Source organism: Eumetopias jubatus, unplaced genomic scaffold, assembly GCF_037043125.1.
Source record: "Eumetopias jubatus isolate StellerSeaLion01/CBP00866 unplaced genomic scaffold, mEumJub1_p1.0 scaffold_7, whole genome shotgun sequence".
NCBI lineage: Eukaryota > Metazoa > Chordata > Mammalia > Carnivora > Otariidae > Eumetopias > Eumetopias jubatus.
Window position 1 is genome coordinate 27,098,444 of NW_028274813.1, and position 18,421 is coordinate 27,116,864.

At 39.0% G+C, this 18,421-nt stretch overlaps 1 protein-coding gene and 1 pseudogene across 2 annotated transcripts in view; one reads left to right on the forward strand and one right to left on the reverse strand.

The window, feature by feature from the left end:
- YLPM1 (YLP motif containing 1) overlaps positions 1-18,421 on the reverse strand; it is a 73,665-nt gene that overhangs the window by 26,766 nt on the left and 28,478 nt on the right. For both annotated transcript variants that reach the window (XM_028093896.2, XM_028093969.2), the window contains exons 5-15: positions 16,151-18,271; positions 13,441-13,561; positions 6,427-6,847; positions 6,221-6,313; positions 4,638-4,833; positions 4,026-4,144; positions 2,820-2,974; positions 1,070-1,132; positions 664-783; positions 245-421; positions 82-165 (exon numbers count right to left, since the gene is read on the reverse strand). In XM_028093896.2, coding sequence (XP_027949697.2) covers positions 82-165; positions 245-421; positions 664-783; positions 1,070-1,132; positions 2,820-2,974; positions 4,026-4,144; positions 4,638-4,833; positions 6,221-6,313; positions 6,427-6,847; positions 13,441-13,561; positions 16,151-18,271 — 3,670 coding nt within the window. The remainder of the gene's footprint in view (positions 1-81; positions 166-244; positions 422-663; positions 784-1,069; positions 1,133-2,819; positions 2,975-4,025; positions 4,145-4,637; positions 4,834-6,220; positions 6,314-6,426; positions 6,848-13,440; positions 13,562-16,150; positions 18,272-18,421) is intronic.
- Positions 7,709-9,306, forward strand: LOC114225035 (homeobox protein NANOG-like; annotated as a pseudogene).

Genomic DNA, 18,421 nt, shown 5'->3' on the forward strand with positions numbered 1-18,421 from the left:
AACAAGAATTTCCAGATAACAGTGATCATACAGACAAAATGAAGTTTAGAATACAACACTTCCTATGTTTCCAAACATCACCTTATTTATTTCTTTAAGTTTTCTTCCATGAATATTTCTTTTGCCACAAGTCTGGTTATCTGCACTCATTTCAGCCAAATATACCTAAGAAAGAATGAACAGTGATTAAGCAAGCAAATGCAACACTTACATGATAACACAAAGTACTCTAAAGTTCTTTTACCTCAAAACCCTTGGTTTTTGCTGCACTCCAAAACTGGTCAAAATGTCTAACTCTGTCATTGATGGCATCCAGGATGATAAAGGGGAAAAAGCCATCATCCAGAGTCTTTTTGAAAGTTTTGAACATGCTGGTGCGGTAGGTCTCCTCCATCTCAGCTTCATATTCATATTCCATGACCTAATAAAATACCCCAAAAGAGATACGGAGTTAACAAAAACAAAGAACCATCCTAAACCTCTTCCCTGGTTAGCCTCTGGACAGAGAGAACTTTGTAGTCTTTCCTTCACACCTAAGTACTAAAGTTTATGTTCAAAAAAGAGAAATCTTTGTCTTCAAAAAAACCACATTACTCTCTGAACATGTTTTCCTTTCAAAATTATTAATGAATCAGAGTACAATCTGAAAGGAATATGCCATACCTTCTTTTTCACTTTTTTTCCAGAATCTGGGTCTTTTTCTTCTTTCTCCACTTCAGTGATGAAGTAATCATCTAAGCTTAGAACTCTGGGTGCAGGTCCTCCAAATTCTACCTCTTTATCCTAAGAATCATACAGTCAAGAGAGTTAAAGAGAACCTATAGAATAAATTAATGAATGCTCACAGCAAAGTTCCTTCTCATGGCTAAATAATATGCAATCTTCTGGTGGTTCAAATCGAGCAGAGGTAAAGATATTTGTTTAAGCAGAACAAAATGTTTAGGGGACAGCATCTTCCCATGGGCCAACAAGAATGGATCAAATGGGAAATACCAGTATCAAAATCACGCTGCTTGCTAAGGCAAGTGGCTAACAAAAGCAACTGATTTTTTGGCTTTCCCATACTCACTCGAATAAGTTTTGCAACATGTGTCTTTCCACTGCCAGGCAATCCTCTCATTATAACAACAATCTGAAACACAATGAAAAACCAAAAAATCACTCAGAAAATATTTTTTTACAATGATGTCTTATAGTTAAGTGACATATTGTTCTCCAGGATACACCATATGACAGGTCATGAAACAAACCTTAATAAATTTGGAAGGACAGAAATAATACAAAGTATGACTCTGACCACAATGGAATGAAATTAGAAATTAATAGTAGGAAAAATTGGAGAAATTCACAAGTATGTGGAAATTAAACACCATACTCCTAAATAACCAATGGGTCAAAGAAAGAATTTAAACATCAGAAAATACTTTGAGATAAATAAAAATACCAAAACTTATGGGATGCAGCTAAAGCAGTGCTTATAAGGAAGTTTACAGCCATAAGTGCATATCAATAAGAAGAAAGATCTCAGATCAATAACCCAACCTTCACCCTCAGACGTTGGAAAAAGAAGAACAAACTAAACCTGAAACAAGCAGAAAGAAGGAAATAATATTAGGGTAGAAGTCAATAAAATAGACAACTGAGAAGCAATAAAGAAAAATCAATAGAACCAAAAGCTGGTTCTTTGAAAAGATCAACAAAATTGACAAACCTTTAGCTAGACTGACTAAGAAAAAAGAGAAAAGACTCAAATTACTAGAATCAGAAATGAAGGATGGAACACAACTGACAACTTCACAGAAATAAAAAATTGTTATAAAGGAATACTATGAACAGTTGTATACCAACAAATTAGACACCTTAGGTGAAATGGGCAAATCCCTTGAAAGACACAGACAACCAAAAATGACTCAAGAAAAAATATATAATCTGAATATACCCATGACAAGTGAAGAGATTAAATTAGTAATTAAAAACTACCTGCAAAAAAAAAGCTCAGAGGCCCACATAGTTTCATCACTAAGCCCAACAAACATTTAAAGAACTCTTTACAAGCTCTTCCAAAAAACAGAACAGGAAGGAACTCCCCACTCATTTTGGGAGGCCAGCATTTCAAATCAAGCAGATACTCTAAAACCAAAACACCAAAACGAGACGAAAACCACAGATTGTCTCTTATGAATATGGATGCAGAAATCCCCCAAAAGTACTGGCAAAGAAACAGACTCTTAAGTATGGAGAACAAACTGATGGTTACCAGAGGGGAAGAGGGTGCGGTGATGGGTTAAACAGATGACGGGGATTGAGGAGTTCACGTGTTCTGATGAGCACAGGTGATGTATGAAAGTGTTGAATCACTATATTGTACACCTGAAACTAATATAACACTGTTAACTAACTGGAATGAAAATTAACTTAAAAAAACCCAAAAAACAAACATACACATTTGGAGATCACTAGGAAAATAGGAAAATAAGCCCAAGCAAATCAAGTCTCCTAATTCTCCCTCTTCTTGTTTCACATGCCATAAAACCAAATCCAATTTCCTCCTCTTCAAAATAACAGAGCAATTAATGAACCTCTTATGAACTGTTTTCTAAAGTTTTCAACATCTTTTTTTTCCAAGCAATTAATCTCTAATTTCTTAAATTCTATAGGGTAAGGAGTTTGAGACTATATGATGATTTGGAGATGGTAAGATGCTTTGAATCTGATATTACCATGTCACAGAAAAGTAGAGAAATTCTATTCAGGATATTAAAAAGATCTCCTATCAGCCTCTGATTTGCAAGAAAGCTAGTCAACTACATAGGACTCACTCTCTCAGGTCTGCTCTCTCGGCCAGGTGGTTTCAAAATATCATCCACATTCTTAGATTCGGGTTTCTTCTCGACCCGTGGAGCTGGAGGTGGCTGGTGGCTTAGTGAAGGAGTTGGCAGGGGCATTCGCTCCTCTGGGTAAGTTCTTCGTTCTCCTAGGAGGCCAGCAGTTGAACAAAATTACTATTTATATGGTAATTATTTTAAATTTTAACTCTCTTCACTCATGCTAAGGTAATATATAAAATAATGATTTGGGGGCCACTTTTAATCTTAATGAAAGTTTAAAGTAATGTAAACCTATTAAAATCAAGAAAATGAAAAGACTTAGGTATGATTTCAAACAGAATGTTCTGAAAAATACCGAAATCATCTTTGTTTGTATTAAATTTAGGAAAAAGTTAAGCAACAGGACATGGAAGGAGAATAGTATACACTTTGTTGGATAGTCCCAAGTATGATTTTTATAATCTGTCTGTAACTTCAGCTTTACAGTTTTATGAACAAGAGTCACCAGCTTCGGAAAGCTTGTTCTTACAAACAGGTATGTGTTTCTAGCTTAAGTGTATAGTGGTGAAAAACCAAAAGCAACCTAAATGACCAACAATAAGGTTTTATATTTTATCCACTCAATCGAATATCACAGAGCCATTATTATAGTAGGTTTACATACAGAAAAATGTATATTGTACAATATCACTGGGAATAAGCACGATAAAGAAATGATATATATACTTTGATTACAACTTCATTGATATGTACATGAAAAGAGAATGATAAGAAATATACAAAATTATAATAGTTGTGTAGGTGGTGGGATTTTAACTGATTTTGTTTGTTTTCCAAATTTCTTTAATAATACAAAAGAACAATTTATGTTTTCTTTCATTAATTACACTGTTATTTTTTTTTTAATTTAAATTTAAAAAAAAAATTTTTTAAGTAGGCTCCATGCCCAGCATGGAGCCCAACTCGGGGCTTGAATTCAACTTGAATTTCAACTTGAGTTGAAATCAAGAGTTGGATGCTTAACCGATGGAGCCACCCAGGCGCCCCTACACTGCTATTTTTGATAATAATGTTGCCATCTCTGAAAAATCTGTGAGTACATTTTATTCTGAAAGTTGAAATCCATAGCTACAGTGGGAAACATCTCCAGTGGTTTGCATTCTCAACATCCTCATGGGTAATAAGCCACTGCTCTACCTCCAAACATGGATGGTCCTTCATAGGCTGGTCGGTCAGACTTTCGGTCATAGGATGGCCTATCAAATCCCCCTCTTCTGGATGAGGAATGGTCTTTTTTGTCTCGATATGACTGAGTCCTAGAAGATGTAACAGGAAGTGCTTTAGAAAATAAAAAGAAAAAATGGAGGTCTCTGTCTTACAATGCAATATTACTATCTGCCCAATTTTCTCCATGTGTAGTTACTACACATGGTAAATATTTTTATTTTTATTTTGCTTTTCCATTTAGATCTGCCTTGCATACACACATCTAAAGAGCTCATGAACTGCAAAAATACACTGTATGCCTACAACTTAAGTAATGACTGCACCTTTATTGACAATACTATTTCTTTCCTTACTGGCTATCTCCATCTCCCATTTAATTCTCTGGAATTCAAGTTCACAAAGCTCAAACATCTAGTTTTCTGAAGATTGGTCTGAAACTGTTCTTCCCTCTCCACTTTATATATACACATGTATAAGAAGAATACATCATTTACTGAACTTCCTTTAGATACAATGACTTTTGCTGAACTTAAGTCTATGGTAATTTGTACACCCGGCAAAAAGATATTCTTCATAACATACCTATCATCTCGAGGTCGGCGGTCTCTATCAAATCGATCCCGGTCATAGTCAATCACACCCCGATCCCGGTCTCGGTCTCGGTGTGCCTCCCGATCCCTTTTGAAATCTCGATGATCTGCTATGACATTACTCTGACGATCAAAATAAGGCTCACGGTCTCTGTCTCTATCATAACGGTCACGTTGGCCTGTGTGCTCTATGAAAACAATTAATACAAGGTAAGAGCTACATCCCCTTTTCTGAATAAAAGTGGAAAGATGAAAATCTAACTTTAGAATTAGCATAAATTATTGTTCTAAATTCAACTTATAAATTTTTTAACTATATTAAAGGGAGGCCCAGATAATTTCTTCTTCTTTTTTTTAAGATTTTATTCATTTATTTGTCAGAGAGAGCACAAGCAGGGGGAGCAGCAGGCAGAGGGAGAAGCAGACTCCCCGTTGAGCAGAGGGCCCGATGTGGGACTCGATCCCAAGACTTTGGGATCATGACCTGAGCCAAAAGCAGACACTTAACCGACTGAGCCACCCAGGCGCCCCAGGAGGCCCAGATAATCTTACTGAAAGGAAAATCACATGAATATTAGGTCCTAAAAAGGTTTAAAAATACTGATCTCTCAAACCACCTCACACCAGTCAGAATGACTAAAATTAACAAGTCAGGAAACGACAGATATTTTTGAGGATGTGGAGAAAGGGGAACCCTCCTACCCTGTTGGTGGAATGCAAGCTGGTGCAGCCACTCTGGAAAACAGTATGGAGGTTCCTCAAAAAGCTGAAAATAGGGGCGCCTGGGTGGCTCAGTTTTTAAGCATCCCAGGGTCCTGGGATCGAGTCCTGCATCAGGCTCCCTGCTTGGCGAGAAGCCTGCTTCTCTCTCTCCTACTCCCCCTGCTTGTGTTCCTTCTCTCGCTGTGTCTCTCTCAAATAAGTAAAATCTTTAAAAATAAATAAATAAATAAAAGGTGAAAATAGAGCTACCCTATGACCCAGCAATTGTACCACTGGGTATTTACCCCAAAGATACAAATGTAGTGATCCGAAGGGGGACCTGCACCCCAATGTTTATAGCAGCAATGTCCACAATAGCCAAACTATGGAAAGAGTCCAGACGTCCAACGAGAGATGAACGGATAAAGAAGATATGGTGTATATACACGATGGAATATTCTGCAGCCATCAAAAAAGAAGTCTTGCCATTTGCAATGACGTGGATGGAACTAGAGGGTATTACGCTAAGCGAAATAAGTCAATCAGAGAAAGACAATGATCATGTGATCTCACTGATATGTGGAATTTGAGAAACAAGGCAGAGAGGGGAAGAGAGGAAAAAATGAAACAAGACAAAACAGGAGAAGGAGATAAACATAAGAGACAAACTCAGGAAACAAACTGAGGGCTGCTGGAGTGGAGGCGGGTGGGAAGGATGGGGCGGTTGGGTGATGGACACTGGGGAGGGTATGTGTTGTAGTGAGCACTGTGTATTGTGTAAGACTGATGAATCAGACCTATACCCCTGAAACAAATTATACATTATATGTTAATAATAAAAAAAAAAAATACTGATCTCTCTGGGACTCCTACCTGTCTCAAAAGTTGATCTTTCAGGTAGTGGATCTGGACGCAAAGTTATTCTTTCTCCATAGGGTATCTGTTCAACTTTATTAGTGGACATATCTGGTGAACCAAATCAGGGAAAAAACATTATTAAGAATGAAGCTTAAAGAAGACAAAGCTGAAGCTAAAAACTTCTTGAGAATCCCAAATACAAATCTGTCACCATCACTCACCTCGGCCATGGCCATAATCAACAGTCTGCTGCACTGGTGGTGGTTTGGACATTGGTGGCATACCCATAGGCATTGGGCCAGGAGGGGGAATGGAAGGGTGAACATGTGGGGGTGGTAACACTGGAGCAGATGGAATTGTTCCAGTTTCTGGTTTAAATTCTGAATTCAGTCCTTGTTCATCATTTGTATCCCAGAGACCATAGAAAGAATCTTCATCCCAGCGTTCCTGTTCCACAGCTGAGGTCTGTGGCTTTATTACTGGAGGAGGAGGTGGAGGTGGAGGAGGTGGCGGTGGTGGTGGTGGTATTGGGATGGGCGGCCTGGTCACAGGAACAGATGATCTAGCCGGTGGAGCAGAAGGCCTTACAATTGAACCTGGTGGTTTACCCATAGGAGGGGGTGGTCTATAGGACCCTGGAGGCTGGAGAACAGAGCAAATGCTTTAGCAGATAAGCATACCATCATGTTTTCACACAACAGTAGAAATTAAAATCCAATTCTCCATCCATAAAAGAAAAAGTTGATAAACTGGAGTCACTCAAAATTAAAAACTTTTTGTTTTAAAATATACCATTGGAGAGAAATATGCAAATCATGTATCTGATAAAGGACTTATATTTAGAATATGAAAAATTTTATTACTTAATAAGACAAACAATAGAAAAAAAATACGGGCAAAAAATTTGGACATTTCTCCAAAGAAGATACCAGAATAAGCACTTGAAAAGATGCTCAACATCATTAGTCATTAGGGAAATACAAATTAAAACTATAATGAGATACCATATCTCATACCCAGTAGAATGGCTGTAGTTAATAAAACAGACAATAACAAATGATGGCAAGAATGTAGAGAAACAAGAACCCTCCTAGATTGCTAATGGGAATGTAAAATGGTGCAACCACTTTGGTAAATGGCTTAACACTTACTCAAAAGGTTAAACAAATTTACCATACACTCGGCAGTTCCATTCCTAGGTCTCTATCCAAGAAAAAGATATCCACCTAAGGACTTGCACAAGTATTCACAGCAGCATTATTCAATGACCCAAATGTCTATCAACTGGTGACACAAAACATGGTATATCCATACAACAGAATATTACTTGGCAATAAAAAGAAATGAAGTGCTGATTCATGGATGAACCTTGAAAACATTAGGCTATCTAAAAGACATGAAAGACCACATATTGTATGAATTCCATTTAAATGACATGCCCAGAAAGACACATCTACAGAGTCAAGAAAGTAGATTAATTGTTGCCTGGAACCTGGGGTAGGAATGAGGATTAACTGCAAACTGGCAAAGGGATCTTACTGGGATAATGAACATGTTCTAAAACGGGGTTATGGTGATGATTGCACAGCTTGGTAAAATTTACTAAAAATCACTGAATCACACACTGAAAATGGGCAAATTCTATGCTATGTAAATTATACCTCAATTAGGTTATTTAGAAAAAGGAAAAAAAAACTGTCTTCAACCTTTTGCTAGATTGGGCTGGTTTGGCTCTTGCTATTGCAGTGGTGACCCACTTCATCCTGTCTGATATTCTTACATCTGGAGACCTTCATATTTCTCTAAACTCTCCCACCTAGATACATAAGCCTAGGGCTTTTCTTACAATCATGCTCTTTGGACGCCTAGGGTGGCTCAGATCGTGATCTCGGGGTTGTGGCATCAAGTCCCACGTCAAGCTTTCTCTCCCTTTCCCTTTGCCCCTCTGCCTGCTGTCTCTCAAATAATTAAATAAGTAAAATCTTAAAACAAACACACCAATCTCACTCTTTGTTTTTTCACCCTCAACTCAGCAACAGGAGTGTGGATCCAGCTAAGCCAATGTCCGCCTTGCCCTGAAGCACCCAATTCTAGGGAATCTTCTCCAATGCCTGAGATTTATGGGCCTGAAGAAAATTATGCATCCTTGCAAATGTCATCTGCTGAGACACCCCACATGGAGACCGTCTCTCCTCTTCCTCCTTCCATGGATCTGCTTATTCAGGACAGCCCAATTCTTCCACCAGTCCCAGAGTAAAACTACTACCCCCTTCTATAGAGGAAGGAACAGTGAAGAAGGAAGATATGGTCCCGGGCAAGAAACAGATCAGAACCCTGTCCTCTCAGACCCAACTATATGTGCTCAATGACAGATTTCAGAGACAGAAATACCTCAGTCTCCAGCAGATCCAAGAACTTCCCAACATTCTGAACGTTAGCTATAAGCAGGTTAAGACCTGGTTCCAGAACCAGAGAATGAAATAAGAGGTGGCAGAAACACAACTGGCCAAACAGCAACAGCGTGACTCAGGACAGCTCAGCAACTACAAGAACACCAGGCTTCTCTTCCTATCACGAGGGATAACTGATAAACACTTCTGGAACTTTCAATATGGAGCAACCATTCCTGCAACAGTCAGACCTGGTATCCCCAGGCCTGGAACAACAATTCCTGAAACAATCAGCTCCACAACTGTGGAGAGGAATCCCCTGCAGCCCCAGATCCAGTTCCAGTCAACTTTGGTCAGTGATGTGGAGTCTATCTTAGAAATTGCTGGGAGACGATGGACTCTGAAAAACAAACAGGGTTCTAGAGGGGAGGGGGGTGGGGGGATGGGTTAGCCTGGTGATGGGTAAAGAGGGCACATTCTGCGTGGAGCACTGGGTGTTATGCACAAACAATGAATCATGGAACACTACATCAAAAACTAATGATGTAATGTATGGTGATTAACATAACAATAAAAAATTATTAAAAAAAAAAAGAAACTGCTGGGGAAAGCCATGGTGTAATAGAGCAAACTGCTAAGTATCTTAGCACCCAGCAAATAATGGATTTATTTCCAAATGACTCTGTGAACATAGAGCCTGGAGATGTGTGACGATGAGTATATTATTCAGTCTCAATTTGGGCAGTGGCTGTATTACTTCTCCTAGGATTTGTCTTTTAGGGTCCTGTATCTCTCTCTGCCTTGATTTTCTGTTTCTTATTATGCTTATTGTGTCAACTGAGGGGGTATGAATGGAGTCTAATTAAAGAGGTTTCAGTAGCACTGGCTGCTATGGACAATGTAGCATGTTTCTGGCTACAGATGACTAGATACAATACTAATTTGGGTATCTTTAGGCTCCAGAATCTAACCTCAAGAATAGGAAGTAAAGGGGCGCTTGGGTGGCTCAATCAGTTACGCATCTGCCTTCGGCTCAGGTCATGATCCCAGGGTCCTGGGATCGAGCCCCACATTGGGCTCCCTGCTCAGCGAGGAGCCTGCTTCTCCCTCTCCCTCTGCCTGCTGCTTCCCCTGCTTGTACACTCTCTCTCTCTGTCAAAAATAAATAAAATCTTTAAAAAAAAAGAAAAAGAATAGGAAGTAAAAATACAAAGGCGTGTGATGAAGGATTATTTGTATTTTCTGACATTGTGAAGCTTCACTTGTTAATAACCTCAATTATTGTGGTGAAAGGTTAAGCTAAAATGTGCTTCATGGATTTCCACTGCCCCTTGTGTTGTTTTACTGTAACTCCTAATTTGTACATTATTCTAGTATTTGCAGAAAGATGTTTTGTATTTTAATGTATTATGATAATAGTACCAGTTGGTTGGTTGGTTTATAGGTTTAAGTACAAATAAATAAAATACCCACTTAAAAAAACCTTGTCCTCAACACTACCATCCCCTCCCCCCAATGTACCACCCTCTTTTTCTCCTTCCTAGTTAGGGAGTTAGCCACTTAGATATAAATGTCCCAGGTCCACTCCACACCTACTGAATTTCGGTTTGGGGAGATCCTAGCATTAGTTAAAAACAAAAAACAAAAAACAAAAAACAAAACAAAACAAAAAAACAAAACCTCCATGAATAATTCTGATGTTGACCACTTGGTTAAGAACCTCTGCTATAAACTATCTTTCTCACTCTGGTGACCTATCTCCACAAAAAGAGTGAATTTCCAGTGAGAGAAATAAACTCTAGCTAGCCTCCTCATTTCTATTCAGTTGTCTGGTTGACAAGAGTAGTTTGTGGCAAGATTGGTACCAACAAACAACATCAACACCAGGAAACAACAAAACAAAGAAACTGAATGGGACATTTAATAACCTCTCCAAGAGGGAGTGCCACTGTAGCGTGCACTGTTTACATTTGTTTTCCCAAAGCAATCACCAAATGTCAACAGAAATGTGTATTAAAGAGATAGTAGAACCTCTTGACAGATAGGTCCTATCTACTCAATAGTGAAACCCAATTGTCAAATTTTATTTTAATCTTTGCAAGCTTGATTCAAATGGTCACTATTCTTTGCTCTTAGGTTCATTGTTTCTGGTTTGTTTGTTCTTTACTGACAGCTATTTTGACCTTATATAGACCAGCCAACAATATATATTACTTACATATTTACTCATGTATGGGCTGTACTTTAAAAACAAACTTTTTGAGTAACAAAATGGATTTGGCCAATACATAAGAAATGTTGTTTAACTAGAGATAGCTGCAGGCTATGGTTAAAGACAAAGGGTTACTACCTAAGAGTAAACATTCGATTATGCCATTTTAAACTCCAAGGAAATGCCAATATAAGACAAAAACTATTGTTGTCTGGAGCTATCCAGGCCTGTTTCAAATATCTGAAGAACTCTTGGGACTATGTCTATAAATAAAATAGAAAGTGTTTTCTTCACACTGCACAGTGAAAGCAATAGATACATTTTTTAAAAAACAAAACATCCCTATAGTATTTATATGAGAAGATTAACATCTACATTAATAATAATATAAATTGGTAAGAAAAACCTCAAGAGTCAAAGAGTAAATGGGTAAAGAACAAAATAGAATTTTTACAAGAATATAATTAATATGTAAAAAAAACCTCATGTTCACTAATTATCAAAAATGCATATTAAAACATTTTATTAAAATTATTAAATCTACCAAAAATACTAAGTAGCTGATACTTGCAAGGCTCTAGTATACATCTTATACAACTATTTTCAAGAGCCACTGGCTGTATTCCAGGAATCATTAAAAATGTCCTTATTCTGTAACTGAAGTATCCCACTTTGGGAATTTAAGATTATTATTATTTTTAAAGATTTTATTCATTTATCTATGAGACAGAGAGTGCACGCACAAGCAGGGGGAGGGGCAGAGGGAGAAGCAGACTCCCCGCTGAGCAGGGAGCCCAACATGGGGCTCAATCCCAGGACCCTGAGATCATGACCTGAGCCCAAACAGAGGCTTAACTGACTGAGCCACCCTGGCGCCCCATGAGCTCTGTTTAGAAGGAAAGACAGACAAGGTGACAGACAAAATACAACAGGATAATGGCTATGACAGAGGCTTGTACAAGATGTTAGAGGGGTACATGTGAAGACAACCATCTTACACAAGCGGAAGGGAAGATACAGAGCTGAGTTCTAAAAATGAACAAGAATGAACTAGGTGGAGAAGGGGATAAGAAGAGAAAGAAAAGAAACTCTCGCTTTAGAGAACAACATGCATGTGGCAAACGGATGTAGAGGTAAGAGCCTGGCACACTTGCAGAGTTGTAAGAAGCTCCATGTGGAAGGAAAAGAGAGTGTAGGAGAGTGATGGTAATGGTTAAGTAATGGTAAGTAGAGGTCAGGCCAGTTCAGGAAGAACATAAAAGGTCATGCAAAGGACTCTAGATTTTATCCTGAAAGCCATGAGGAAATAGGGAAGCATTCTAAAGCCAGGGTGCACAACAGAGTGAGATTTATGTTTTTGCATGTCCAGTTGGCCAGAAGTCCCATCAGTGCTGTCTAAAGTGAAGTACAGGGGTAGAGAATGACACTAGAGAACTTTATGGGGTGATGGAAATTTTGTTCTTCTTTATATTTGTCAAAACTCAAGCCTATGTAGGCTTAAAATGAGTTATGACATGTAAACTATACCTCAATCTTTGATTCAAAAATACAGTAAAATAATCACTCTAGTAGCAGAATGGAGAATGGATCAGAGGGGAATGAGATGGGGAGATGAACGAGGATGTTTCTTAAATAATCTAAGCAAGAGCTGATGAAGACTAGAACTGAGGTTGTGGGGAAGTACAGGACAGTATATTTGAACAATATTAAAAAGGTAGTAAAATCAGTCAACAGAATGACTGGCTATGGAAGGACAGGACAAAGGAAAGAGTTAAGGCTGACTTTCAGGTTTCCAGGTTGGGTGACTAGGTAATGGTGAGAAGAAATAACAAATTTAATGGAGAATGATAATGAACTCCACTTTGAATATGCTGAGTGACAGGAGACACATCCGGATGCTGATGGATGCACACACAGGTCGGGACATGGGACATGAAGAGGTGACATCATGGTGGCCGCTGGTGTTAACAACTATGTATGAGTATTATGTGTTAGATTGGGATGAAAGGGAACACTGAAAAATGAAGAGTTAATTTCAGGAAGTGGTTTGAGTTTTTTTTCTCTCGTGTTGTTATAAAGTTATTTGCATGAAAACATTTTTTAAAGCCCACCACTGGCATAAAGGTAAAAACAACAAACAACAACAAAAATGAATGCAAAACAAAGGGAGAACTTGATCAAACAAGTCTTTAACAGAACTTTACTGCCTGAACTGGGGCATAATGTTTGATCCCTTCTGTAGCTGAGGAACCAGTAGCCCGAGGAGGTGGGGAGACTCGGAGGCTCACAGGAACAAGGTTCATGGGGAGTCCCTGCACTGCCCAGATGAAAAAACAGAACTATTTGAACAAAAGAGATTATTAGGAAAATTCTACAGTTTTGTGAACATGAAGCCATGTAGCTCAGGTGTGCTTGGTGTACTTATCAAAACCTAGGGGAAAAATGCATCTGTCACACTTCTGACCACATTTAAAAGATTTTCAAAGGTCAATTACCATTAGCTTTTTACTTTCCCCAAATTTACATTTTTTATAGAGGAAATTTTATACTTACTACAATAGAAAAAAATCAAACAACACACAAACATACAAGGTAGGAATCATTTCATTCCCTGAACACACATTTTCCCATACCGGGTACATTCCAGGCCTTGAAGATGCATTCTGCAACCTCGCATCCTGGGGCGGCAGATGGTCAGGCATCTGTGGCTCCGACCCAAAGTCTTTCATCTTCTGAAGCTGTTCTTTCTGTTCCCTGTGAACAAATAAAATTGCCATGGTACATTAAGGCATGTTTACTCCATTCCTAAGTGACTACAATTAATATCAAAGAACAAAAAAGAGACCTAAACACCTTGTTCTAAAACCCTCTACAGTGCCCACAGAGCACCTACAGGGTAACACTCTTCTTGCCTTTATATAGCTAACTGACCAGTCATCTACAACCTATAAATGACTACAAATTATTAAGGATCTTCAAGGGCAGAATCTACAATCTGCCTCATTAGTCTATTCTAAAATATCATCTACTTGTCGTATTTTTCTTTCACTGAACAAAAAGTTCTCTCACTATGTTTTTTGTTGAAGACTCTAGACCAGTGGTTGCAAAATGGTGGCCAAATATGGCCTAGAAAGTTTTGTTAAGTTTGGCTTTCACATCAGTTTTTAAAATCTGAATTAGCTGCCATTATTTACAAAGCAAAATATTTCACATATAAATTCAAATTTTAAAGGGATTTGGTAATAATGAATGGGCCTACGTTCCCACATGTCAACAATGAAATGACTGGAGTAGTGGCTGTCCACTTTAGATGAAGCAGTTTGCCACAATCCTCATCACACTCAGTAAGTAGAGTTGTACTGGCCCACTTTCACTCATTTTAGTTACCTGTCTGGTTCTTGTGGGTATCTTAGTTTATGGTCCTACTGTATACAGTGAGAACAAATGTCAGTCCATACCCTTAAAAACAACACTTCATATTCCTAAAGAGTAATTCTATAACTCTTCATGCTTTTCTTCAAATCTCTGCTCAAATTTTTTTTTTTTTTTTTTTTTTTTACTTTTCCTTACAATGCCCACCTTAAGCAGGTGTAACATCTATAACCCCTTCAGACCTTTTAAAAATTTTTCCTTACATTGGGTGTAGTGACTCAAATAGACACAAAATAAGGGTCAAATATAAAGTTTATTTTCTGCTTCATATAAATTATATTATGACTTTATACCAAACACAACATAGCTTACTTGTATTCAACTATGATAATTCTTACCCATCACTTCATATATTTTAATTATGTTTATGTTGTCTTGAAAGAGCTTTATAAAAAAAGATAGTGAAGAAGAAGCACCTTTTATCCAGCATTTCCATATAAAGCAATAATGGATGAAAAGGAAATTTTAAAAAAGAAAAGGAAAGAAACCTTGGCAGCTTGGTAACACCAATCAGCTTGGTGTTCTCCATAAACAAAACAGATTTTAGAGCTGGACAGACTGCATTCAAATTCTGGGTTTGCCACTGATTAGCCAAGTGGACTTAACCTCTCTGAGCTTTAGTGTCTGTGAAGCGAGGATCTTTGCAGGTCTTTGAGATAAAAGGATTCGAGACTGGAGGACTGAGATAATATACACTAAACTATTAGCACAGTGCCCCACACACAGTGGGGATTAAATTAAAGGTGTCTATAACTTAAAAGTGAACAGTGTAGTAACTAATGTTCTCTAGTATGCTTTCACATCTTCTTCATGAGTCATCTGGAAGAGTCCAATCTCAGAGCATATCTTCTATAGACAGAAATCTGCTGTGCTGCCTGAGGTATCAGATCTCTCATCTTGACCTACAGGTATTTTTCCTCATTATACTTTTCTAGTCATAGAGCTTCAGTTATAATTTCAATTGATATAATCCACAAATGTAGACCAGAATTGAAAAATGAAGGAAACATCATACACTGGAATATATCAAAAGCTAACCATTAATTTATTTTCTCAAAACACTGTTAATTCCTAAGAAATTACTCAAAAAGCACACAATCTATCAATGACTCCTAAATTCTTATCTCAGGATATAGGTGGTTTAAGGATTAAATGAATATATACAAAGTATTCAGTACAGTTCCTGGCACATAGTAAGCATGCGATGTTAGCTTTTTTTTTTTATTGCTACTATTTGGGAAGCATTATGTAGATACCTATACATAGTTAGTGATTGCAAATCAAGAAATCCAAGATCTATTCTCCATTTCACAAAGAAAATATTTGATTATGCACAAACAAGTAACATCCTCAAGTAGAGATATCTGCTTCTAGTTTTAAGGAAAGATAAAACACCCCAGAAAGAAAGTATCAATGGTTAGACAAATCTGAGGACGCTTTCAGGTAAACCATTCTTAGCTTCAACAGAGAAAAACCTTACAGCACTTTCAAAGTTTTATCAAAGATTAGTGAATATGAAGTCTATCAGATCTAATACCAAAGAACAAAAATGCCTCCTGGGGAAAAAAAAAGATATGTTACATATGAGCTCTGTGAAGTCCAGAGCACTGGAGAGTTGAAGTTTGACACTTGAAACATGCACAAGTATATGGTATGTCAGCAACACATCTATAAAAGCCAAGAGTGGCTATCAAATTTTCAGATTTCAGGACATAAGCTTACAATTAACACAGTTCCTAAATACATATCCTAACCCTAAAACAGCACCGAATGGCCAGGTTACAAATTTAAAAAATTACAAGCTAGGAACTTGAAGCAAAATTATTCCATTCAAACATATCACATCACTTTAAAAGAGCAGTCTGCATGTGGTTTTGACTAAAAGAAATGATCTTAAGTAAGTGAACTTACCGAAGCATTTTCAGTTCTTGTGCAGCTTTCAAAATGATTTCGTGCTGCCTCTGACTGAGAACCATTACCCCTCCAAGGCCTTGGTCAGAGTCTAAGTTTGTATCCGACCCCATCATTTCAGAAGAATGATGTGAGGAGGGCATATGTTCCGCCATGGGGGAATGTCTATCCACATCAGATGGGTACCATCTGTCTGACAACCGTTCTCTTTCCCAGTCCATTCTGTCAGGGATATAATCTCGCTTTTCCCGCCATGTATCTCCTCTTTCTGGATACTCTCGGATCCTCAACTCACCCCTATCACGAAAATCTCGATCATACCCATGGTCTCGATTTCTTTCTTCTCTCCATCTATCATCCCGATATCTATCCAAAGGTGGAAGAGGTGGGAGGGGTGGTAAAGGTGGAAGAGATGGAATATCCCGTTCACGAAACTGTGATTCTTGTTCATCCAGTGGTCTCCCATAATCTCTGTCCCACTCATTATCCAAATTTCTATCATACATATCCATGGGTCTTCCAATCCGATCCACATCCCTGTCCAAGTCCCTGTCCATTTCCCTGTTGTAGTCCTCATCCATATCCTGATCTCTCTCCCAATCATCCCACCAAGGGCCTCGTCTATCTCCATCATGAGATCGAGATGGTGGTGCTGAGAACCTGTCCTCTCTGTTATATGGATCTAGTGTATCTTCTTGATAGTCACGTTCACATTCTCTCCAGTATCTTTCTCTATCCCAATCATCAAGTCTTTCTCGTTCCATTGGAGCATTTCTACCATCTAATGGGAACTCTTCATGCCCTCTCTCTTCTCCATGGTTCCATGGAGCCCTAGGAGGCTCATCTCGGTGATACGGATACATTTTTTCCCCACCATCGCCTGGTTCTGGTCTAAATGGACCTCTGTCACGACCAAAATCTGGTCTTCCCAGTCCCCTCTCCCTACTGCCAGGTCCTCGAGGTGGTCCCCTCTCCCTACTCCCAGCTCGTCGTGGTGGTACTCTCTCCCTACTCCCAGCCCTTCGAGGAGGTCCTCTCTCCTGACTGCCAGCCCTCCGAGGTAGTCCCCTTTCTCGGCTGCCAGCTCTACCCCTATCCTGGCTGCCTTGCAGACCACCCGGCACTTTCTCCCGACTGCCTCCTGGCCTCATCAACCCTCTGTCTCGACTGCCTTCTCCTCTATTCATCTTCTCTCGACTGTCTTCTCTTCTACCCATCATCTTATCACGAAAGTCTTCTTGCTTGACCAACCCTGGGCCACGGCTGAGTGCCTGGCCTCGACCTCTATTTACTAGTCCTTTATCCCGTGTGTCTTCCATTCTGCTTTGCCCAGGACCTCTGTAAGATGAGCTGCTGCCTCGATTGCCTTCTAACCTATTATCTCTGTTATCTGGCCGAGGCAGCCCTTTCTCTTGGCTGTTTTCTGAATGGGGCAGACCGATACCCAAAGGTTTAAAATCATTATCTGCAGTTAATGATGATGACGTTGTCACTGCTGCTCCTCCCTCCATCCCCCCTGGTTTTGAGGGAAAAGCAGATTGAGAAGGTAGAGGTTTATTTGCAAGGGATACAGGCTGAGTAACAGCTTGGGCTTTGTCCATTTGAGTCTCCATACTTTGAGAATTCTGGTCCCAATTAGAAGGCTCTATGGGCCCTTCCGAGACTTCGCTTTTAGGTGGCTCTTGTTGAGAGTCGCTTAGATTCTCATTTGACTGAGCCGCCTTGGCATCCTTTATATCTGCAGCAATGGAAAATGTAGCTGACTGCATTTTAAAATTCTTCTGCTGGTTACTATTGGTGTCTGCTAATTGTTCTTTGTTTCCTGAAAGAGGTTCTGCTTGTGATTTAGGTTGCTGCTGATGTTGCTGTCCAAAAGCTGGCTTGGGGCCTTTCCACTGTGGTCCACTCTGTCGAGGACTGAGGGATGTATTGGGGGTAATATAAAACTGAGATGCTGGCCCCCGGGGAATCATTCCCCATTTGCTTTTAGTGCCCTCTGTTGGGTGACCTTCATATCTGGGTCTTGGCCCATCGGGGCGATTTCCTTCAAAACGAGGCCCTTTGGGTCTCGGTCCTTCACACCTTGACCCTAAATCCTCAAATCTTCGAGGACCATCAAATCTACAAGTAAAACAAAAGATATTACTCAAGACAGTAAAGCAGAAAAAAATATTCTCCATGTAAGAATATTTAAGGCAATCGTGCCTTAGAATCTGTTTACAAAAATGACTCTTTCAGTCATCATATAAATCCTGAGGCATCTATCTTAGA